General features: G+C 41.8%; 1 protein-coding gene across 4 annotated transcripts in view; it reads left to right on the top strand.

Annotated features, from left to right (window-relative positions):
• asap1b (ArfGAP with SH3 domain, ankyrin repeat and PH domain 1b) overlaps positions 1–25,452 on the top strand; it is a 58,376-nt gene that overhangs the window by 25,896 nt on the left and 7,028 nt on the right. For all 4 annotated transcript variants that reach the window (XM_051411084.1, XM_051411087.1, XM_051411085.1 and 1 more), the window contains exons 4-22: positions 72–146; positions 644–693; positions 924–1,053; positions 5,881–5,966; positions 8,377–8,452; positions 9,436–9,522; positions 10,543–10,643; positions 10,784–10,853; positions 12,783–12,870; positions 13,124–13,172; positions 15,912–16,078; positions 18,161–18,294; positions 18,491–18,582; positions 18,677–18,863; positions 21,296–21,381; positions 22,226–22,341; positions 22,434–22,501; positions 23,031–23,138; positions 24,318–24,546. In XM_051411084.1, the coding sequence (XP_051267044.1) occupies positions 72–146; positions 644–693; positions 924–1,053; positions 5,881–5,966; positions 8,377–8,452; positions 9,436–9,522; positions 10,543–10,643; positions 10,784–10,853; positions 12,783–12,870; positions 13,124–13,172; positions 15,912–16,078; positions 18,161–18,294; positions 18,491–18,582; positions 18,677–18,863; positions 21,296–21,381; positions 22,226–22,341; positions 22,434–22,501; positions 23,031–23,138; positions 24,318–24,546 (1,999 nt within the window). The remainder of the gene's footprint in view (positions 1–71; positions 147–643; positions 694–923; positions 1,054–5,880; positions 5,967–8,376; positions 8,453–9,435; positions 9,523–10,542; positions 10,644–10,783; positions 10,854–12,782; positions 12,871–13,123; positions 13,173–15,911; positions 16,079–18,160; positions 18,295–18,490; positions 18,583–18,676; positions 18,864–21,295; positions 21,382–22,225; positions 22,342–22,433; positions 22,502–23,030; positions 23,139–24,317; positions 24,547–25,452) is intronic.

Below are 25,452 nucleotides of genomic sequence, written 5' to 3'. Positions count from 1 at the left end.
TCAACAGTTGTTTTAACACTATCATTATAATTCTGTGTTCTTCCACCTCCTCTCTGTGTGTCCTCTCACAGCTCCAGAGCCTCAGCCACAACGTGATCTTCACTCTGGACTCGCTGCTGAAGGGCGATTTGAAAGGCGTGAAAGGGGTAAGATTTACTGTAAAACAGTTTCTCTTCTTGATGGTTTCTTTTTCTTCCTCTCTCTCTCTCGCTCTCTCTCGACTCTTCTGGGCCCCCCCATGGCCTGGCACAGCAGTGGGACAGGAAAAATAGATGCCTTGTCAGCAAATCTCTCTATTAATCTCTCAACTTCTGCGCGTGTGCATGTTGAGAGTGTAAGCGATAAGAGACCAGCGAGACGGGGGAGAGAATATCCGTTCAAAAGATCACGCTGTAAATCTCGCAGGAGTAAACACAGCCTTTGTGTTGTGCTCGAGGCGAGTGGCGAAAAAACTGGGTCGTGAACCCTTGATGTTTGGAGTAAAAGGAGGGGCGTGGTCGCTCGCTGGCCATCCAGGGCATAAATCTTGAGTGGAGCGAGGCGCTTGCTGGAGCTCTGGTTGCGGACCAGCTCTGCAAATAACTCCGTCCCCACGGTGACCTCTTTGTAGTTTGCTGATGCTTGTCCTCCTGTGTTTCTCCAGGACATAAAGAAGCCCTTTGACAAAGCATGGAAGGACTACGAGGCCAAGTTGTAAGTGGATAATTAAAGTGTAACACTGCATATTTGCCTCATCCAGCTCATTATAGAACACTGAATAATGGATCAAACGCTGTTGATAATGTGCACCAATGATGTTTGGACCCTCCAGGAGAGTCTTAGAAGATCCACACACATTTTAAAGCACAAAACTACTTGCATGATGTAAGGTCAAGAAGAGGAATTCAGTCCATTCAGTAATTGCCCTTTCGTCTGTGAATCAGTACAAAGATCGAGAAGGAGAAGCGAGAGCATGCCAAGCAGCACGGGATGATCCGCACGGAGATCACTGGAGCTGAAATCGCAGAGGAGATGGAGAAGGAGCGCCGCCTCTTCCAGCTCCAGATGTGCGAGGTAGGTTGTAAAATGAAGCTGTAGCCGTGTAGCTGTACAAATTTGATTGTAAAAATGTCGTGTTAGGCAGTGGGCGGACAACATTTCAAACACATCATCTACCTCCTCAATCATTTCGATGAGACAAGGAGCGAAAAAGCGCAGTGAGAAGAGGTAGATTACTTTTCTCTCTGTAATTATTCTGGCATTTTTTTGTCATCACCAGTAGAGAAATGACAAGAAATGACGGGCATCAAAGGGCTGTGGCTTGAATTGAACGTTGCAATTCACGGTCAACACCCGAGACCACCATGGCGTCTGTGTTTTTAGTGTCTGATAAGCCTTCAAACTCAAGGGTCTATCACATAAACTGTCCCTCCTGGATCTCATTTCCTTATTGGTACCTGTAGGAACTCACACCCACCGACACAGTGCTATTTCTGGGTTTGAACACCCACTTATTAAAGTCCTACAGTAGGTTAAATCCTCAGCTGCATTTAAAGCAGATTTTAAGCTTGAGTTCACTTTTTCTCTCAGATGATTTGAATAATTTATAATATATCTTTAATACTCGTGCAGCTCCATATGTAGGTATAACAGCAGTCCTAAAAGATACAGTATAGAACAAAGTGTACATTTCACCGGTCTCTGGCCTCATCACTAGACTGAAACTGGTTGTTACAGTGGTTGTATGTCAGTGGATAAGACTTAGAAAATATAACACTGAACATCTCACAACACGTAGCGAGTATAAGTCAGATATTTGAGCAGCTAACCACCCGTACTAAAGACTCAAACTGTTCGCCTTTAAGTGTTTTCAGATGTTCCTCTGGTTCTGTAAACTTGTTTTCTTTTAAGCATGTTGTGACACAGTTTGAATTCTCGTTGGTATTAACGCTCAAAGGCTGTACTTAAAGAAATCTGACAGCTAGAATTAAGTGTAAAACAAATGTGAGCTCTTTATGTGCCCAAGAGAATCAGAACAAACTGTAAGAGCTCACTCCGCTTTGCCAAAAACCTCTCTAGTGGTGGGTGGTGACGCCTACGCGTTGTTCACTGTTTTATCCTGTTAGGTTTTTTTACTCAAATTACATAATGGAGGAATGGCTGTTGCACTGCTGTTGGTTGTGTGAATTATTCACTGAAAGACTCGCTGCAGTCCCTTTGTGCTCTGCCATGCTGATCTGCCCTCTTCTCACAGTGACTCAGAGGTGTTTCCTTGCCCACATTTTCCACCTGTGTTCAGACTTCTTGTTCTGTTACAGACCAGGTGTGGCTTCATTAATTAAAGTATATTTGCATATAATGTTTTTCTAGAAAGTGCTAAACATGAAACAAGGGGAGCAGGTTAGACTACAACAGGTGGAAATGAGGACACAGCCATTCTAGCTGCTCCTTGAGGCTGTACTAGTCTAAAAGACTATTTTGATCCCTCCTAGTGATAGCTTTCAGGATGCTTGGTTGCTATGTTCACACCACTTTAGTTGAGTGTTTGGAGAACGCAATTTTCAAACTCTTGTCCTTATTGGCACTGTTCAAGACAACTGCTCACCCTCCACCGTTTCAAATATTATATGATATAAATGTAAAGGGCAACATTAAACAATGTTATACATGTAAACACGTCTGCAACTAGAGCTAATTTTGTTTGTATATTTGTTTACATTTTGACAAATTAGCAAAATTTGATAAATCAGCTATTAGATATGAACTATTTGCAATGTACCTTATATATATATATATATATATATATATATATATATATATATATATATATTTATATATATATATATACAGACAACTATCCCTGGACTACTTTGATACTAAAACAACTTTTATTTTGAAATTAGTACTTTTTAAGTACATAAGATAAGATGTTCCTTCGTTTGACACAGCAGCACAGGGGAGATTAGTATAAAAAGTAGAGTAGTGTTAAAATACAATAATAAAATAAAAATATTTAAAGATATAATTGAAATAAAAGAAAATATAAACACTATATGCAGTATGCAGTAAGGAATATGGTGTGCAAAACAGTGTATGAACGATCTGTAAAAGTACAATTATTACAAGGTAGAGTTTGTGCATAGCAGGTTGAAGTTAAACAGTCTTAATCAGTGGAGGTGGAAGGTACTGGGTGCTGAGGTAAGAATATGTCTGTGTTAGTTAATATGTTAAATGAGCTGTGTGTCACAGCCACTGCTGGTGCCTGTAACTGCTGACTGTTGAACAGATCAAACTCTCCATTGTTGTGAGAACACCAGCGTGCACCTGTCCCTTTCAGCTCAAGTCTCCACGAGTACAGAATCATTAAAAGTTGGCTCCGTTTTTTTATTGGAAACACAAAATCAAATCATTTTAGCAAATTAATTTCCTTTTTTTAGCAATTAAGTTAAAACATGAAAGTTTGAACTTGAACTTTTATCTTTTCATGGTTTCAGAAGACTCAACAGTCGCTTCATTATCCATTTTTGCAGCCCGCCTCCAGTTAATGCAGGATGCCAGAAAACAAGTTGTAGCGCCCACGTTACATTAGCACTGGCTTCCTCTTTCGTTGGCTGCCTCATTTCCAGATTTGATTATGAATTTCTAATCATCTGCAGAGCTCTGCATGTTCATGCTCTGACTTGCAGAATAATGCTGAGTTGTTTTGTCCTTATAGGACTGCATGAGTCCTCTGAATGGGGCCTGTTGGCCGTTTCGGGGTAAAACCTTCAAACAAAAGCCATTTGTGGTTTTGGCCACCAGTTACTGAACCAGCCTCACTGTAGATAATAGTTAGATGACTCTGTGGTTTGAAGAGTTAAAGGCCTCTGTTATGAGAATATAATTGACTTGTTTCTGTACATATATGATGTGATAGTTTGATGCCAAGTGAAAGTCAGTGTTCAAAAATAATGAGGTTTCAAAGCCAGATATCTCACCATCTGCAGATGTATTTAAAGGAATCATTGCTTATGATCCACTTCAGAGAGGAGTTGAATAGGTCAGGGAAGTTTAAATCTGTGTACCTCTATTATATATAATATATACTGAGAAGAGATAAATTAATCAACCGTATTTTGCCATACCGTACACCATGCTAGCCATCGTTTTAAAATCTCTTTAATACTCATCAGTAAGTAGGATGGCTTTAAGGTAATATTGGATTATAAAATATGCCTTGATACGTCAGGTATTTGATAGTCAGGACTAACCAAATACAAATATTTCACTCTGGTTATTTTATCGATAAGTAGTTACTCAATTCATTTTCCATAAGATTTAATGTACATTAGATATCAGAGCTAGAGCAATTACTGTAGTCAATTAATTGATTAGTCAATCAGCAAATAATTAATTGGAAACTTTTTTTTAGTCGAGAATTTGCATCTTTTCTTTGTCATTTGACATAAATAACTATTTTGAACTTGTTAAAGGTATGTTTCACTATTTTTTAACATTTCAAACAATTGGTAAGCAGATTATTGATGGAAATAATTGTCAGTCGCAGCCTAAGTTCAGTATTTATATCATAATGTACAAATTACATACATTGTTTTACTAGATTTTATCCAGATCACCTATATCTATTGCACATTTAATATCTCCTTCTTACGTGAAGCATTTGACCTACTTGTGTGTTGTTATGTAATTGTATTTATCTATATTTTTTAGATGTACGTCTATAAGGTGCTCTACCAATAAAAATAATATTCACAACCATCAGAGATTTTCTAAATCAACAGTCATCATGGTTGGAAATACCAGCGTTGCTGCTGCTGCTGTTGTGTTGCTGCAGTCAGTGGTAAAATCTGTTCATCCCACTTAACCTCATTTCTCTCTGTGTGCGTGCACTCTCTCGCTCTCACGCTCTCTCTCCCGCTCTTCTCTCTCCATGTTACTCAATCACCAGATTACAGGATGCTCTCACTCTCTCACCCTTTTCATCCTACGCCGTCAGTGAAGGAGTGTGGAAAGGCAGCGCTCAGCAGGCTGCATTATGTTCTGCTCAGACGCGGCAGCAGTGCGAGCGATGCTGCTCATTCACACAAAAGAGCTCCAAACACGCACATGCGGCAGCGCTCTCCAAAAACACTGAACCCACACAGGGCTCAGACAAAATGTGGATAATCTCCCATCCAGCGGGCACTGTCAGGCAGACAAAGGGACAACACATGCATGCATACACACACATATATGCGCATACACGTGCACTCATGCGTACGCTAATATACGTGCATCTATGCACGTAATGTAAGGAGCAAATTGAAACTGTGTGTGTTGGTGTCACAAGCGTCAGAAAGCTTTTGTGTGATAGATTAAATTTTTGCTGTTGAGCTGAAAGTGCTCTTTAGCTGTGACTCTTTGTAAATCTCTGTGGATTGGCATGCCGTGGGATTAGCTCAGATTATCTTTTATTCGTTTGTTTGGTGGGAGCGCTGTCTGAAGGCTTCTTGTTTGTTTTGAATCCTCAGACACCCAGACTGAGCATACAGTCTACAAAGCACTTCCTCTGGAGGCTATTCTCTCTTTTTTATAATGCTAATGTAAAATATTTCTTATCATCCCTTTGAAACTTTATTTAGATCAAGGCAGAGGGTTGATATTCTCTTGTAATAGAAGTGTGTTTACCAGTCTGGTCCCCACTCCCACAGTGTCATGGCAGTCTTGGCTTGTACATCAAAGCCTTCATAAAGCGTATGTGCACTCAGATGCGATTATCATAATGCAAAGTGTTCATACTCAGAAGTTTTTATTCTCTGTGCAACAGCTCTGTCACATTATACCTCATTAAACCAAAAATCCTTTAAACACACCCTGAATTTCAACTCCTGGCTGAACTCTGCACCTCTCTTTGCCTTGCAGTACCTGATCAAAGTAAATGAGATCAAGACCAAGAAAGGAGTGGACCTCCTCCAGAACCTGATTAAGTATTACCACGCACAGTGCAAGTAAGTACCACATTAATCCCCCTGAACCCGAATGTGTGAAGCTCCCCTGTTGTGTGCGCATCACACCCACTGAGAAATGTTTTTCAAAATCCACCCAAGAAAAAAGGTTGTGTCTCTCTCCCTCTTCTCAGCTCCTTGATGTCAATTTTCTGTCTCCTATGATTCACAGATCTTCAGGGCGCACAGATGTATATATATAGCTCTCATAAATATGCACAGGTCATCATACGGATATGTTCTGACAGCTGTGGGGTTTGGTGGGTAAATAAGTGGGTGCTCTCCGTGCCAGAACCGCAGCTCCACAACGGGCAGTGACAGAATGACAAATTTTCGCTCAGGGTTGCTAGGTCCTGTCATAACACTGGGACAAAACAATATACTTCCCCCGTTAATCTGTTCAACCTGGGCCTTGATGGATAGAAAAAGCTGCAGTGGTGATGGATTAGAAGCATAAACGCAGTTGATGAAGAGCTGAGGGAAGTGTGTGACTGCTTGAAGCCAGAAAGAAGAAAACAATTTCTGCCCCCCCCCCTTTTTTTTTTTTTTTTTTTTTGTACCTTCTGAACCATTTCATTCAACAAACTGCGGACGGTAATTTGTCAGTGCATGTTTTTGTATATTTGTCATGACATCATTTTACTTACACAGGGAAACACATTGATCAGTGTCCTGACAGATGCCGACAGCTTTTCCAAAAAACATCAAATTAACAGAAATCATCTCGAACACTTTCCTTTCAGGCCAAATGTAAACAGAGAATGTAGTCCTTTGGAAATTCCTGCAGCTGTTGTCGATAACGGCATCGCAATTATAGACTAATTAAGGAATCAGTACGCTCCAACTGAAGTTTGAACATCTAAAAGCATCTGAAACTCCCTCCCTCCCTCCACAGATGACATTGAAGGACATTTTTTCTTTTCTTTCTGTTTCTGTTCTTTTTAGTTTTCAAATCAGACAACCGACAAGCTACTTCTTACGTGACTGTCCAGGTGTAAAAAAAACAAGTGATAAAGTAGGCAGGGTTTCAGTTTCTCCCTCAAACTTGCTTATGAGATGGTTGGACAACCTGTTGTCTAGTTCATTTGGAGCATACCATGTCTTTAAGGTCTCAATATGCTTCAAAGTGCTTGTCGGTTTTCTCCAAAGCGACTGATATCCCCTCTGACAACTTTTGCAACATAATCTGAAAGTGTGCACCATTTTTCTTATCGTATTTAGACAGTAAAGACGAGCAAAAGCCACCGAGTTCTGGGGGAGAGGTGAGGGAGGTAGTGTGAAGCAACCAGAGGAGGTTTTGACGAAGTGTGGCCAATCGAAACAGCTACAAACTCCTTTACCTTCAGACGTAGTCGGACATTATACAACCTAGTTTGTATCAGGCATACTGAACCCTGTAGCTACAACTGGAGTCATCCCGTATCGTACAGTGGCAGTCAATGCAAACAGCTCAGTGTGTTGTACTCCTCCAGCATGCAAACTAGCTAAATCAAAAGTGAACCGCAGCCTTCTTACTAGCATAATCAAACTGCCGTATGTGCATCAGTATGGTACGTATTTGAGCTGGCAGGTTGAGGATGTTGTTATGCAGTTTGCTGCAACAGCTACAGGGATTAATTGTGCTTAATTGAGGATTTCTGTTAAGTTGAAGTATTTTGCAAAGCTGCCAGTCTCCCACTCTTTTCCCCAAAGAACATCTTTCTTGCTGGAGTCCACTTTTCCCAAATCTCTGACAAACAGAGGTGATGAGTAAAAAGTTATCAAGACCAGGAGTCGTAATGGTTGTCAAATACTGGAAATTCCCATTAAATGATAATTAAAAGTAATTCTAAATATATTAAGGTTTATACAGTACAGCAAAATGTTCAGTCAACCGTACCTGCAGCACGATTAACTTTTAACTTCACATTCTGACAATCCTGCAAGGCCTTCAGTACTTGACATGGAGAGCTGGATGGAGTGGGAGGAGAGATGTGGGATCCTCAATGCACAGATTGAAAGAAAACAAACAGAGGAGAGATGTGACAGAGAAAGGGAGAGATATGTTCCGAGAAGAAGAGAGTGGTGGGCAGGGGTTGGAGAGAGGAAGGTCATTAGTGGTGATTTGCTGCTGCAGCGCTGCATTGAGGTGTGTACCACCGACAGATCTGTAATGGATTTGAGGATGTGCTAGGCACCCCCTGCAAATCTGCTGCGGACGCAGCCAACTACGATTCCTGTGCCAAGAGCCAAAGGCGCCAAATCGAGCCGAGCTATACATTAAACATAAACTGCACCAATCTCCTCTCTCGGTGTGACCTTCATAGTGTAACACCTGACAATTACAAAGTAGTAATTCCCATAAATGTAGTCTTATATTTATTCCAGTGCATGTTAATGTCAGTGAGATTCACATGTACTTTTGTTCTTCCAGTTTCTTCCAAGATGGCTTGAAGACAGCGGATAAGCTGAAGCAGTATATTGAGAAGCTGGCAGCTGATCTCTACAATGTAAATACTCACACCTTCTACCTTTTCATCTCCTCTTATGCTTTTATTTTGGCTTATTAAGACAATCAAAGCTGATCTTCTAGATATCTGTACATGTATACGTGCACTTTGTCTGTCGTTACCTTTTTTTTCTTTCTGAATTAAATTAAGAAAGTTGATCTGATAAAATGATCTTGTCTTGTGGTCCAGTTACCAGCTTACATGCATCATTCAGCAGATGAAGTTTGTTCACACTAATGCAAAAAGCTAGTCCATGGACCTTGAGTTGTTATTTTTATGGGGTCAAATTACTGTATTTACACACTTAATTCAGTTGATGAGTGTGATGAAAGTGTTCACATACACCACAATAAATAATTGTAAATTAAGGGGATCTTTTGTGCACATTTAGCACCATCACAAGCAAACCTTTGAAGAAGATGAGCCTACGCTGACTGCTCACCAGCTTTTCTTATTTGTTTTCTCTTGAGGCAGCAGTTTTATTAGAATAAAATGCTCCTTATTATATGATATTATGTATCATTATATGGTAGCACATCTGCTGCAACTGTCAATGATTCAGAATCTCCTGGAAACAAGTAAACTTATCCAAAGATGGTAACGCCTGGGGAAGTTTAAAGTCAGACAAAAGATCCTCCCACGATTTGATTTTACAGAGTAAAGTTTGAGTTGTTCTGTCTGACTCTTTAACCTTAAAAAGTTTTTTTAATGTGCGTTCTCACTGTTCTTTAATGCCTGGGAAATGCACACAGCTGTAAGTTTGGACACTAATATGCAAGATGGCTTGTAGATTACGAAAACAGCCTAAGAATGAGCAAAGAAAAACCATGTTTTCAAAGAAGAAAGTACTGGGAAGTTTTCCAAATTGTTGATTTGAGTTTCGGTATTTACACGAGGCATTTTTATTAGTGCAATAAATGGCTTTATGTAAACACAGAGAGCAGTCTCACCAGTTTTCTCAACCTTGCATTTGTTCTGCTCAGATCAAACAAACTCAGGATGAGGAGAAGAAGCAGCTGACTGCCCTGCGGGATCTGATCAAGTCCTCCCTCCAGCTGGACCAGAAGGAGGTAGGCAGGTCACACCCGGACACACCAGGCCAAATTTAAACTCGTAGCAGGTGAAAGTCTTAACAAGGCCAGCCCGAAGTCAGCCACATAGAGCTAAACACAGCCATATTGATCCAGGTGCTGCACAGATATACGTTGTTAGAAACAGATTTTTTTTTTATTTTACCACGCACCTCCTCTCACTCTGGCCACTACCAGGTTTGGAGCTTGTCTCCTGCAGCACAGAGCGAGTGCCCAGTGCTGTACCATGCTGGTAGCCAGTGTGTGGTAGGCTTTACTGGTGACCAGTGTTGTGCCTCACTGGCTGCTCAGTGGAGAGCCACTCACTGCGCGACTTAACACCACAACATCACACACACACACACACACACACACACACACACACACACACACTTAAAACATTGCCAAGCTCAGATTTACTTTTCACCAGCCTTCTGTAGCTGTAGTTTTGTTTTCACACATTCACAGCCCGCTGTTATGCATGACACAATCAATACAATCTTTCACATTTAATTTACACTTTCTGTAACTTATCTTGGTAATAGCACCCACGGTAAGCACTACATTTAGAAACTAAGCGCACGAGATTGCGGTTTTGTTCGGCGCACGGACAGGCGATGCACTCTTTCACACACACCGCCTGCACCTGAGCTAGATCTTTCACACCTCTCCCCTCTATTTCCCCTCCTTCTGCCTTCTGCTTGTCTGGAATCAAGTCTAGAAGAGTAAGTGCTGGTGCATGTTGAGCATGCTGGCATCTATCTGTATGTTCTGCTTGACAGTAAAGTGGTTTGGTCCTTTAGAGGCGTTGCAGAGCATGCCTTGTAGATTTAATTTTCCTGTAAGCCCTCTCACTTTGGTTTTGAGAAGAGACTGTACTTTGATGTTGGAGGATGAGTTTATGTAGTGTGTTTGTGACTGTGTTGCATGTCTTTCAGCAGTGTCTCTGTATACCCTATGTGTTAAACGTTGGTATTTTGTGTCTGCGTGTGTGCGCGTGTGTCGTGTGGGTTTGTACAGGACTCGCAGAGTAAGCAAGGTGGCTACAGCATGCACCAGCTGCAGGGAAACAAGGAGTTTGGCAGTGAGAAGAAAGGCTACCTGCTGAAGAAGAGTGATGGGTAAGCTGCTAACACAGCCATTATTTAAAAATGCCGCAGGGCGCCATTCATGTTGTATTCAAATTATTAAAAGTGCCCATAGAGAAGAAAGACAACTCCTTTCCTAATGTGCCCCCAACCCCCTCCCTCCTCCTTCACAGGCTGAGGAAGGTGTGGCAGAGGAGGCAGTGCTCAGTGAAGGGGGGCATGCTCACCATCTCACATGCCACAGTGAGTACAAGACAAATGTGTACACACACAAACACACACACACACACACACACACACAAACAGATACGAACCCCCCTGACCCCCATGAGTGACTGTGCGGATCAAATGGAGAACATCATGCGGAGAGGTTGTGTTGGGCTCTCTCAATCTGGAGCCTGGCAGAGTGGAATTGACATAGATGGGTTGTCATGGCAACCACGCAGCCACCCCCCCCACCCCCTCCTCGCCCCTCCCCCTCTCAGCCTGCTGTGCCTCGGTGACTCATCTCAGAGCGAGTGTGTTACTGTATATGCTGGCACGTCTGTAGCGTCGTCTCCTCTCTGGTGCAGCTGCAGTAGCCGCCGCACAGTGTGATGTTCTCGTCTCTCTCGTCCACTGAATTAAAGAAATCTGTTAAAGTCACTAACGCTGTCTGCCTTTTTGAGTTCTGTAATATCCCTGCCGAGTCTCGGACAAAGAGAGCTAGCGGACTGAGCAGCTTAGCACAAGATGAAAGAACAGGAAACATTTCATTTGGATTCAGGAATTTTTCCCATTTTAACCTGTCCGTCACTTTAAAATGATTATATTGTACCATCCAAAGTACTGTTAGTTGAAGCTACCGAAAGATGACAGAGGATTATTTTTTTGCTCTTCCTAGTGTCTACCAACCCTGAGGTTAACTCCTCCTTGTATAGAGAAGCTGATTGATAACTATTAATGGTACTATAATAATCAGTAAACTAAAAATTACAAACAGAAGATACGTTTTTGTGACAGTTGCTTGATACTTGGACTATAGACAACAACTAACCCCAACAATAAATGATGTTAGATAACACTAAAGAGAAAAACTAAATAGAATAAGACAACTCTAAGAAGATTATATGTTTTACCATGTCCCTTTGGTTATGAATGAACCTCCCTACAGTGTATACAGTGTTAACTTTTGCTTTGTAGACCGAGGAAGATCCTTGGCAGATTAAATTGTCGCCTGTTGTTTTTGGTTTTTTTTAAACTTAAATTATAATCTACAGTAAATTGTACGTATAAAGGCACAGTTTGTTTGTCTAACCTCATAGATTAGAAGGTACTTGAATGCACAGTTGAGGGGTTCAAGTTAGAGATGGAAAATTGGGATTTTGAGTGTTTTGTCTTTTGGTACATACATTTAACATTCCTGATGTAATTGAATCAGTTTGATAAATTGTTTCCTTTGATGTTTGACCCCAGATTTACATAAAGCTAACAGTGTCTCTTGTATTCATTCAGTAAATGACACAGTTTAAGTAACTTTCATAGTGCATGAGCCTCTACAATTTTATCGTTCACATTTGCTGTTTTTATAGTTTTAGGGTGTGAGCATGATTTAAACCTTCAGACAGACGCTACCTCAAACATAACATCATTTCTGTTTGCTACAAGAAGCTCGGGGGGGAAGTGGTTGTCTCAGATGTGATATAAAAGGTTTCCCTTTGTTACATTGGGCCATGAAGAGTCTAAATCTTTAACCTATCTGTCTACTCTGGTCGACTGAGTGGTAGTTATATGAGAGCTTATAATCATTTCTCCCTGTCTGGAGTCGGTTTAAGGCCACTCCAACTTCTTTTTTCTTCGGTCCTTGTGGCAGCTGAACTCTAGTTGACATGGCGGGCTGCCAGCAGGCCAGCCGAGCTCCAAGGCTCATCACAGCCTGTTAGCATTTCATTAGCACGTGCCCCCGCCCCTCCCCTGCCTGGGCACTGGCAGAGGAGACAATGCTCAGTATACATGTGCCAACTGGGCCCATTGTGACCGCACACATCCCAGCCAGCACAGTCCAGTTTCTTAATGGGGGTTCATCCTGTTTCTGTGTCACATCATTTTGTAGCTTTAATTATGTGAATAGACAAAATTCTTGATTGCATTGATTGTATATTTCCTGTCTGAAGTCTCTGTTTGTGCTCACAGTCCAACAGACAGCCTGTCAAACTCAACCTGCTCACCTGCCAGGTGAAGCCGAGCACTGAGGACAGGAAGTGTTTTGATCTCATTTCTCGTAAGTCTTACACATGAATGCACACATTTGGTTATATGCATGTTGGTATGAGACAGTCGGGGGATTCCTGCCTCTTAAAAACATCAAGGAACATGTGGAAGAACTACGTGACTATTTTTATACTGCTTGTCCAACAGGTATCAAACAGACGGGCGATGCATTTGAATAGTTTACTGTCTCAGTGGCTTTTACTATTATAAAATGCAAGATAAAACATTTGCTTACTTAACGCCTTTGTCTCTGTATTCCACAGATAACCGGACATATCATTTCCAGGCTGAAGATGAGCAAGAGTTTGTCATGTGAGTACTTCAAAGAGAAAAATACATGATGTTGTTCTGCTTGGTTTTTACTTTAACGCTAAAAAATCCAGAGAACGAGTTAGATATTTGTGTGTGACTTTAAGGTTTTTTATTAATGGCAGGTTAGTTAGCCGCTGCTCTCTCAATGCCATTGTCACTCTTGCATACAATAAGTGCTTTTGCTTTGTGAGAAGCAGAAAGAGTGTTGTGTGAGTGGGTGGCACTGAGGACAGCAGTGGGATTTGTGGTCACCAGTAATGCAGGTCATTGTAACCTCACACTGTTGTTTCCCATGAAGTCGCACACATGCACGTCCGTAGGCAGGCGCCCACACACACATTTAACAAATGTTTAATAGTTGGTAGCAGTTAGTTGCTAAATTTTCAGCTATGATTTTTCACTCATGTGACCAGCAACATATGAAAAGGACTATGCAAAATTATTTTATTTTCAAATAATGCCATCAGCGATGTAACTCATGAGTTTAACTATAGAGTCCTTTTTTTTTCTGAGGAAGGGTATAAACTGTGCAAAACAGCAAATATTTCCTTTTCTCAGTAAAATTGAAACTGAAGCTTTCACTCTTTGATACCATAATTAATTTTTCAGCTCACCAATTTGAATCTTCACATATTTATATCACGATTTAACTGTCAGGGTGATATATCTTTACATTCCTAAATGCCATTAATTAACTGTGGGAGTCTTGAGGTCTGGGCCAGCCACGCATTGGGCTGTCGGCCTTAGAGCTTTCCATTATAACTAAACTAAGACACAAAGAACTGAAAACTGGATTTACCAGACCTCCGTCCTCAAAGAGTACAACACAAATGAGCAAACAGAAGCTAACTGATGCTTTGTCTGAGCGAGAGAGCTCCGGCTTACCTTCAATATGGGTGCAGGGCCGCCAGTCATCCCCAATGAGGAGCAGCTGAGAGAGTAAGGAGAGACAGCAGGGAGGAAAACACAATGCGGCATGTAACAGTAAAGAAACAATAACTAATACATAATAATAATAATATATAATAATGTTTGTGATGACTGTAGATGAAAAGGTGGTTGGCTAACATTTTTTAACATTATTTATGTCAAATTTAAGTTTATTTGGAAATCTGTTTTGTCCATTATGTTGTTTTGCCTGAAGACCAAAATGAAAACAATCTGGGATTGTGGAGATTTTCCCATTGTTGAAATAATATCTGATGCAGAGGACTCTCCCATGTTAAATATATGCAGGAGGTAAAATAAGAAGTGTTATCTGACTTTTTCTATCTTAAATGTTAATTAAGGGCAATGATAATTAAAATATCAAACAAATACTGACATTTCCTTCTTTTATAGCCGGATGAACTGAAATTAAACCCTCAGAAACACACTGAAACATACCAAAACTGATTCTTCTTGAGCTTTGTGCAGACACAGAAACATTCTCAAACACACTTTTATTTGTGGCCCTAGGCTTGCGTGTTCTCACTCTGATGCCTCGCTGTGGTTCAGTGCTGCTCGAACACTCTGTACCTCCGTGTACATGGCGTCCTTTGGGATCCAGCTTGCTGCTCCTCACTGCCGCTTCTGTCACGCACTTCAAACTGCAGCAGCGTCTTCATGGGATTTTCCATGAAATATTTAGTATTCCATAGGGTTCCTGCTTTGTGCAATCACGCTCCCCCTCAATTAGGCGAGTAGCATATTATAATGGATAATATAAAGTAAACACACACAAAAAAAACCCGCTTTGGCTCAGCATCTGTGCACCTACGCATCTGTGGATTAAAATATCTTCTTTTTTCACACATACAGATAAACAGACAATCTCACACATCGGTTTATGTGCCCACTCCCTGTCTGGCCACTGCCTTTGCAGACAGGGTTGAGTGACAATGACAGACGAAGTGCTGACGTCAGCCTCATAAATCCCAGCATGTTAGAGTGTTTGTGTGTGTGTGTGTGTGTGTGTGTGTGTGTGTGTGTGTGTGTGTGTGTGTGTGTGTGTGTGTGTGTGTGTGTGTGTGTTAGAGAACTGCAGGAGGATGTTTGAAAGGCAGCTACGGTGTTTCCTGTGTGATTCTTAATGACCGCAGTGAAGCGTCTGTTTTACCTTCTTCAAAGTGAACCTGCCAGCACAAAAAGAGGGAATAGATATAAGACGAGTTGAAGTAGCGCTATTGTTATCGGTAGTTATAGGAAGACGTTCTCCATAAATCTTTTTCGGTTTAAGTTGATTGCCTCACAAGATTTGTGTGTAAAGAAGAATGCATCTATCTTGGGACCAGTTATACAGAGGATGAAATCAACATCTTACTCTTTCATAGCTGTAATTTACATTTTTATGTGATTTATTTTTCATTTTTCTAGAGCAGTAATTATTAGTCGATTCCCAGAAAGATAACTGGCAAATATTTATACAACTGATTCATTGTTTGAGTCATTTTAGTGGAAAAAAATGACAAATGTTGCCCTAATTCTGTCTTCTCAGTTGGGAGGATTTTAAATTTTTCTCTGTTTTATATGTTTGTAAACTGTATATCTTTGTCACGTAGAGATTTAAGAAATATAAAATACAATATTTGTGATGGTCACCTGTCACAATTACCTGATTTAAGAAAATAATCATCATATTAGGACAGTTACAGCCATAGATTTTTCATTTCTTTATATCTAGTTGTGTTTTCATGTTGTTGTCAACTGACCTAATCTTGTTATCTATAACACCGACAACAATGTGTTCCCCTCGTGCAGTTGGATCTCGGTGCTGACCAACAGTAAGGAGGAGGCTTTGAACATGGCGTTTCGCGGCGAGCAGAGCAGCGGAGGTGAGGACGGTTTAGAGGACCTGACTAAAGCCATCATAGAAGACGTGCTGCGCATGCCAGGCAACGAGGTCTGCTGCGACTGTGGAGCTGCAGGTGTGTACTGCTGCTGTTTGTCTGTATATATATCCTCTTTCCTGTTTTGTGCTTAGTCAACCTTCACCTTGTTACATGAAAAGACGAACACATTCACTTCAGCGTTTTCTGATTTAAACTGCGGACAAATGTTTTATTTAAAGCCACACTTCAATTTTGATTCCTTTGCAATGTCACAGCCCTGAACTCAGTGTCCTTCATTTAGATGGTAACTGAACAAGCTGCACTGCAAATACCCCTTTCAAGAAGCAAGTGTGTGTGTATGTGTGCGGGCGAACGTTGTTAGCATTCAGGACACAACCCCATCCTGATCCTCCCCCGCATTAGGAAGCAAAGACTCAGCACTCAGGAGTGGCGTAGACATTCAGGCCCTCTGACACGCAGATGCGGTATATGTATATATATGCATATACACACACACACACTCTCCGCTGTCAACACAAGCGCACACACAGCAGCTCACTGAATGACGGGAGGACTTTATGCTCTGAGGGGGGAGAAAAAAAAAACATTTCTACGCTTTGAGAAACAACATCATTACATCACGTTGTTACATAAGTCACACACGCTCCGTCGACCCCTGCAATCTGCAGAGAGGAGAGGTAATTTGTCATGTCTTTACTCTTGTTGCTGCGTCCGCTCGTGTACACGGTTTCAGTAGTAACTCATGTTCCAGATGTGGGTTTAAGCTCTGTTTCCTCTTCGATTCCTGTTGCTTTTCTTTTTAAATCACAATTAATTTTAGGCTTTGCTCTGACAGGGTTTCCTTCCCTGAAACGCATAAAATTAACTTCACGGTTGAAAGGTCATTGTAATGACTTTTGAAGGTCACCTCTTTGTTCCCTCTGGTCTGAGTAGAAAGAAGACGACTCCATCTCATTTGATATTCTCCCTGGATCTTTGGATCTCCCTCTATCATACACAGCTTTGCAGCTTTAGCATTAAGCAGCTATAGAGGTCACCGTGCATCAACTCATCATGCTTAACATGCACTCTGTGACCTATCGCCAGCTCGCATCTGTTTGTTATGATGTGAAAATATGTGCACGTGCCTGCCTCCTGCCTGTTTTTTCTGAGTATGACTCATTGGTTTTTGGGCTCCCCTTCGACGTTTCCGCCGGCGTCTGCCTGGTGTTCACCCGTCACCGACTGGCCTCGCGTCCGCCTAAATCTCCAAGATTGCATCAGATACCGGTCAATCTCTGTGGTTTAGAGGGCGCCACCTGAAGTCGTCACATGGCTCTGCTACATCTGATACGCAATGGGCTCTATCTCCCTTCTGCAGGATGATGTGACTGTGACGACAGTCCTCTAGTGGTCCGAAATGTCTATTATAAATAAAATTAATAAATGTAGTCAATACATTTTGATTCAGTGTGAGGAAGTAACTCTTATTCATCAACATGGAGCTGCAGCAGAAGTAAAATGCCACAAGCCTTTATAGAGGCCATAGATCTGTCCCACTCGCTTTAATGAAAGTCTGCTGTGGGATGTGTATACTACTGTATATCACAGAAGAAAACCGAAGGTGCTTATAATTGCATTTCTGGGCCTGTTTTGTTTCATGGTTAGTTCGTTTTTTGGATCCCCACAGAAAACCGACCAAATTTAGAAGGTGTTGCGTCTCGTTAAGGCAGTCAGGAGCACAGTTTCGTAGCAGAAAACGCATAGAAATCTATCTTTAAACGTTGATGTCAGTGGTTTTTAGAGTTAGTCCTCTCAGAAGAGTAATAGCTTATGTCAAGGCTCACCATTTTTCCCCCAAGTTCTACAATCATACGAGAATAAATCAAATGTAGGGACGCTGAGAAACCAATTTCTCTGCTGACAGCAGCCTTAAAGGACTAGAATACAATGCAGCCACACAACATGTATTTTCAGTAGAGGGCAGGACTTGTGCTTTTTAGTGCTAGAAAATATTTAACTTTTCTATTCTGAAATAGAATATCAGGGATTTTTCTGCTTGTAGTTGATACTTGACGGTAGTGACAGGGACGACATGTGTCTTTTTGTACCAGTAGAGGCTTAAATCTGAGGCATATCCGGCTTGTATATCCACATTTTCTCATATTATCTTTATAGATCCTAAGTGGCTGTCTACCAACCTGGGGATCCTGACCTGCATCGAGTGCTCCGGCATCCACCGAGAGATGGGGGTCCATATCTCCCGCATCCAGTCTATGGAGCTCGACAAGCTAGGAACCTCAGAACTCTTGGTGAGTCAGAGAAAACGGTCTGCCGAGTGAATAAATAGTGTTTTTTGAGACAGCAGTGCACGCCCTTTACTATTTTCGTCTCTGCTGAAATATTAGAAATAATGAAAGAGTAGTAGAAACACAGGAGAGAGCAGAATTTGATCCCTGAAGCAGCAGAGATACATGATGCTGACTTTTTCTTCTTTTTCTCCCCCAGCTGGCCAAGAATGTAGGGAACAGTAGTTTCAATGAGATCATGGAGGGAAACCTTTCTTCCCCTTCACCAAAGCCCACTCCATCCAGTGACATGTGAGTACTCTGAGCCACAAAAAAAAAGCTGCCTGAAAACCCCGATTTGTTTCGTGTCCAAAACAGCTGACTGAATTCCTCCTCTCCGGCACAGGACGGTGAGGAAGGAGTTCATCAACGCTAAATATGTGGACCACAAGTATGCGAGGAAGACGTGCACTTCTGCGGCAGCTAAAATGATCGAGCTGTTCGAGGCGGTTCAGTCCAGGGATCTGCTGTCCCTCATCCAGGTTTATGCAGAGGGGGTGGAACTAATGGAGCCGCTCCCAGAGGTGGGGCCGGTGAGTCCTCTAAGTCTATGGATACATGCACAATGGTCAGGTTCACCCATATCAATAAGCATGTTCACTCACTTGCCTCTAGTAGTATCTAGTCATGAAGATAATTTATAGTTTTATTTGTGTATTTATCGTCTCTGAGATTTCTGCCTTCACCCCAACTCAAAAACAAACTTGTTTGCGAACATTTGCTTATTTACACATCGAGCTTTTACAGAGCAAACATTAGCATTTATTGGGAGCTGTCAGTGGTTTGGTGGTGCCTGGAGAAGTAGGTATACTTTTTTTACATTTATACATTTGTTTTATTTAAAGCAGCTTGTCCAGCACAGCATAAACGCCCTGTGTTATAAACGGTGACATGTGAGACCACTCTTGCATATTTAGCTCACCCAAAAATGGCTGCTTGACTTCAGGGAGTAAGGATCATTGTGACATTAGCAGAAGAAGAGGTGCAGATTTTGCAATCAGTACTGACCCACAGACGCGTGATACAACCACATAATTATACATTTTGAGTGAAGTATTTCTTAACTCCATCCACTCATGAAAGTTAGACGACTACGTCATTCCTTTAGCATGCTGGGAAACAATTTCAGCTCACAGAAAACTACTAAATAATGTCCATCAGAGGGGATTTAAAAGTGGGTACACCCAATGCTGACTGAAAAATAACTGGGTATAGTTCAGTATACTCTGCACTACATACTGGGAGTCATGTTTCTGTCCATCTGGTGAATGTAATTCTATTATTCACTCTCTTAAGCTCTCCACCAACTCCTGAGGAAAATATCTGGCTCTTTAGCTGCTAAATGTTCCATTATGTTCACCAGATAGTCTCTACCTGTGTCTGTCTGCTGTTTGGTACCGAATAGGCAGTGTACAGTAGGTTTTTAGAGCTTTTTATCTGAAAATAGTTGCCTGCTACAGCTGAAAATGATGCTATGAGAGCGGTTATAGTGAACAAAAACAGTAAAGTGGTGGTCATACAGATAAACAATGAGCTGAAACTCATTATAAAACTCTGTAAAGCTGAGAAAAGCTGCAGATTCAGGTGAGAATTCACCTCAGCAATCCCTTTCACATTATCATATTGTTTTCCATTATCATTTGAGACAGTTATTCTTAGAAAATTCACTGGAACGACTTTCTAGAAGAAGTAGGTTGACGGTTTCACTGCTTCAGCTTCTTAAATATGAATGTTCTCTTTGTGATAGGAAACAGAATATAACAGAAGTGGAAAGCCTGAAATCTACATAAAGCCAAACATTGAAATGCACATCATGTAAAACTGACATTCTTGATCAGTATGTTATCCTCGTCCTCCTCATATCTGGCTGCTGTGTATTGCTAACACACACCATGATCTCATATTTTAGACTTACAGACCCTAGAAATATTCCTCTCTCAGAGCTCTGCACAGTTTACTGCAGTGGTTCATCCTCATGTGAGGTTTACTCCCAGCAGGAGAGCCGATGCTGACACATTTCTACCAGTTGGTCAATTATTTGGCGGGTAGAAATGGGTGTAACAGTTGGAAAATTTTGAGTCATGCGGATAACTTCACCAGCAGGTGGTGATATCCAGCAGCCTCCACCACATCGCTGGGCATCATCTCATTCTGAGTTCATATTTACTCAGATGACGACATCTGTGGCAGCGTCGTTCTCTGTCTCTGCTTTTTATTCTGTGGTTCAGCCTGTTTTCTCTTTGTTTCCGCAGCCCTTTTGCACCACTGCTTAAAGGCATGAAAGAAAGTTAAATAACAAGCGGTTGATGGTGAGGATACTGTGCCATAAACAACATCCATGATCAGACCTAATCTGACATAAATGGGTCAACGCAGGCATGGTGGTTCTGTAATGAAAAATTAAGTGTACAATGCAGGCAGCAGAATAAAAGAGGATATCAGTTGGTGACAGAGGGAGCTGCTGCTGCTGCTGCTGCTGTCTGCGCTATGAAGTCTGACTCACCGATATCTGATCTGCTGTTGTCAGTACATCTGAATGGCTGCAGACAGCACAGTGACATCCCACTCTTCCCCCCTCCCAAACCCAGGCAACACGACAGGGATGCATGACTAAATACAGCCCTTACTCTACCCTATAGATGCCAAGATGCCACCAAAATATACAGCCCATACATTCCTCACTACCATATATTTCATCTTTTATCTCTCATCTTTTCCACTGCGTCTAACAAAATGACGTCTAGTTTTAGTTTAATGGAGACAAATGAAATTTCTGCAAGACTTCTGCAAGAAATGTACAAATCTCTGCTTAATGCCTGCTGAAATATTATTTTTTAGGAGCCATTTTGTTTACTGCGGCTTGTTTAAATGCTGAAAGAGACACGGAGAGGGAGAGAATACAGAATGGATGCTGCCCAAGATTGTCTCACTGTGTGTCTTTGCTGTGTTTGATGGCCCCCTGCAGGAAGCCGGAGAGACCGCACTGCACTACTCTGTACGGACTGCTGACCAGACCTCACTGCACTTAGTGGACTTCCTTGTGCAGAACAGGTACATTTTTTTAAAGAGTCACTTTCACCAAAAAAAAAGCTAGAATAGGATGACATAAGAGTGTGGATTTGCTTTGGCTTTTCACACGAGTTAAACTGTTTTATTTTATTCAAACGCACCAGTGGTCTAGAGGAAAATTATGCAGCAAACAACAGTTTTGTGGAAACACTCGGTATCAGATTTGATCTGATCTGTGTGTGTCTGCTTTCAGTCTTTCTTGTTCATTCAGTCTGTAGCAGAGCAGTGGAAGTGCAGAGGAAAGCTTAGCGCTGCACAGCTCAGCTCAGCTCACATTCCCACAAGGCAAACAGAAATGGGTCAAGCACTTTTCTTCTCTGCCTTAATTTATTCCTCTCTTTTCAATTGTTTACCCACCACTGCTCCAACTGCACACAGCCTCCACAGAAACAAGTGGGACCGTCTCATTAATTAATAGCTGTGCTCATACTGTGTCATGCTTAGCCCTCATTATTTAGAATATTTCTCTTGCCCTTTCTGGGAGCTTCTAGAGATCTAAAAAAAAAAGGATTATTTATCTGCTGTAACATCGTAGCGTGAAGTTGGTTTTGCACAGCTAATAGTCGATCTCATTACCCACATCCACATTTTGCTGTTCTTGTGACTGATTTAATTGTTCACTTCAGATTTTCAAGGGAAAACACATTTTTGGATCCCAAAAATCCCCAGAAAAATCCCTTTCTAGCCTTTTTCCTCTGATGCTAAATCACAAAATCCACACATTAACTTGAAGCTACAGGACTGTGGAAAACACCCTCAGGCTCGTGACCTATGTCCTGACTACGTGTGTGTTTGTGTGTGTGTGTGTGTGTGTGTTTTCCCCCAGCGGTAACCTGGATAAGCAGACGGAGTGGGGGAACACTGCCCTGCATTACTGCTGCATGTACGAGAAGCCCGAGTGCCTCAAGTTACTCCTGAGGGGCAAGCCGGCTACTGATATCCGTGAGTCACATGTCGAGGTTCATCGCCTCGTTAAAGTCATCTGTACACACGTATCAGACTCTAACTGTTGATTATCCGTCCGCTCCCTTCAGCCAATCAGAACGGAGAGACGGCGCTGGATGTTGCCAGGCGACTGAGGAACATTCAGTGTGAGGAGGCAGTAAGTACGGGAGAGCTCAGCTGGTGATCTTGGACATCAGAGTGGATTTTAATGGGCTACAAAAAAAAAACACTAAATCATCCAAAAATACATACAGCTACTCGGACAAATGGACAAAAGGTTGCAGAGTATACAAAGTGGTTGATTAAACGTGTGTTGGCCAGTTATGAGGCATATTATTCAGAACACTAGATGGCAGTCAAAGGTCTGTCTCCAGCTTCAGGCAACAGTGACAGCCGAGTGGAAGTAATTGTTGATGTATGTTCATTACTAACGCTACTGTGAACCTGCAGACAAAAAAAAGCCATTTTAAATGCAGTGTAAAATCTCTAATAAATAAATAAATTAGCACATTTAATTATCCCCTTCCTCCCCCCATTTATTGTTGATTGTGCCTTGTTTAAAGAGTTGTGTTTCTGAATATATTTGCAGCCAATTTTGTAGCTATTTTTCTTGTGTATAAGTGATTAATTTTTGTGTGTGTGTGTGTGTGTGTGTGTGTGTGTGTGTGTGTGTGTGTGTGTGTCAGCTTGTGCAGGCCGCAGAGGGGAAGTTCAACCCTCACATCCATGTGGAGTACGAGTGGAGCCTCAGACTGGAGGAGATGGACGAGAGCGATGACGACCTCGATGATAAGGTTCGAACAGAGCATCGCGTTCACTTGTTTGAGTCAGTCAGGTCGTCAACAGCAACCCCCGTACAGTGCTGTTGAAACTATTAACTATTAATGTTTACATGAGTCAGTCTGATGTTCAGATGTGGCCGAGCAGTTTTCCCCTAGAGCTCAGTGTTTGGATTCTGCAACACTTGAACAACAGCTGCACCTACATCTTTTTGTTTTATTCTAAATAAAAACAACAAACATGATTATTACAATCATTATGATGGCTGTTATTATGTTGCTGTTGTTGACTGTCTGGCTTGAATTTGGGAACTGCTTGTGACTCAGTTAGTAGAGCCTTTTTGGTTTGCTTGCTTGTTTGTTTTGTTTTCATGGAAACAATAAAGAATAATATGGCAACCGGGCAGAGAAAGATGACATGTTAAGATGCTTTAAAGCATCAACAAGTCTGTAATTTCCACCGAATTAAAGAGCAAAATGCTGCTTTTAATATTGACAACTTTCCACTGGCCCGACCATCATACGTGTGGAGACATGCCAATTTATTCTACTTACAGTCGTGTCAATACACCGTAGTGCAAAGCAACCTTGAAAATGGTGCATTAAGTAGCAAATGAGGCAAGACGAAGGAAGATGGGTTCACTCAAAAATAAACACTTTCCAATGTGAAGGTTTGGTCATTTGTAAGTCAAAAGTTGTCTGACGTGGCGGTTAAAAATATGCTTTTGGGCGTTGTTTTACATACATTTTAATGACCATATTTGAATGTGAAGCAGGTCTCAGATGTTTAAAAAGTCGTTGAAATACAGTTGTTTTATGTAAACTAGATTTCTTTCAACCAAAAGTCTAGAAATCTTCTGGACTGCAATTCACCAAATCTGTGCTTGCTGGGTTTTTACCGTCACCCACAGTGCACAGGTATCCAAGGGAGGATTTAGTTTTAACACTTTTAAGGTTGAGCAGATACATTTTCAACAATTTAAAGGAATAGTTCAACATTTTTAGATGCTTTCTTGCTGAGAGTTGGATGAGAAGATTGATACCACTCATATGAAGCTACAGCCAGTTAGCTTTTAGTGGGAAAAGGGGGGAAACAGCTAGCATGGCTCTGTCCAAAGGTTTAATCTGTACAAAACAAAGTGAAAACCTAGACTGATGTCGGCTCTGTCTCAGCTGTCTTCTGTCCCTCCGCAGCCCAGTCCCATCAAGAAGGACCGCTCCCCGAGGCCTCAGAGCTTCTGCCACTCCTCCAGCCTCTCCCCCCACGACAAGCTCTCCCTCCCGGGCTTCATCAGCCAGAGGGACAAACAGCAGCGCCTGTCCTACAGCGCCTTCACCAACCAGATGTACAGCGCCTCTACCGACCTCACCTCCTCTCCCGTGGCCGACGGGCCGCCGCTGCCGCCTAGGAACCAGGGCAAAGGTCAGACCTGCCTGCTCCAAGTGCATTTGAGCCTGCACCTGTTTTCAGACAACATCCACAGTCTCTAGCTAATATCAGTGACAGTCTATCTCTTGGGCAAATGTAAGCCTGTAATGCAAATGGTCTGAAGGTTGTCTGTATGCTTTACTGTGTCTGATTACTGCAGAAGGAAGATAGTCTTTTAAAAGTGTACTTTATTATGTCTGTTAATATTTGATTATATCCAGGACAGGATTAGGTGCAGAGGAATGCTTCGTAATCACTTTGGTGGAAAGTTTCTTCTTTGCGCTGTCTGTCAGTCCACACACACACACACACACACACACACACACACACACACACACACACACACACACACACACATTTATACACCCTGCAGTGGAATGCAATTTGTCAACAGATCAGAGGGCGGGATGCAGGTGTCATTAAGATTGCTTACACAGTCAGGAAAACATGGCTGCAGGAGAGGGAAGGGCGGCGATGGGTTAGTTAGGCGTGTGAAAGGGAAGCTAGATACACACTTGATCATTAGCCTTGACTCAATTTACACACGTTATACTGTGGGTGTGCTGTGTCTGCAGTATTAGAATTAAAAATAACACTCCTCCCTCTGTGTAGGGGTTTAAAACACATTGCAAAAAGCTTACACTGCAAAACATCCATCCCAACAAATCATTTTAATCCATTATTGAGCATTTAAATCTTATTTTTCTCAAAACAAGAGGTGTGAAATTTCGCCTGTTTCCAGTGCAAATCAACAATTTTTAATTGACCCCCTTTTCTAAGCCCTTAGTTGCCGTTGCTTCGCCTGTCGAGCTCGCCATTCTCGCACATGTGGCTTCTCATTTCTGGCTGACAACCGTTGATTATGTTGGCTGAAATGACGACAGTCGCTAGCAGATTTTG

This window comes from Dicentrarchus labrax, unplaced genomic scaffold (genome assembly GCF_905237075.1).
Source record: "Dicentrarchus labrax unplaced genomic scaffold, dlabrax2021, whole genome shotgun sequence".
Taxonomy (NCBI): domain Eukaryota; kingdom Metazoa; phylum Chordata; class Actinopteri; family Moronidae; genus Dicentrarchus; species Dicentrarchus labrax.
The sequence above is the reverse complement of the archived record's forward strand: the minus strand, read 5'-3'. Positions and strand labels throughout refer to the sequence as shown.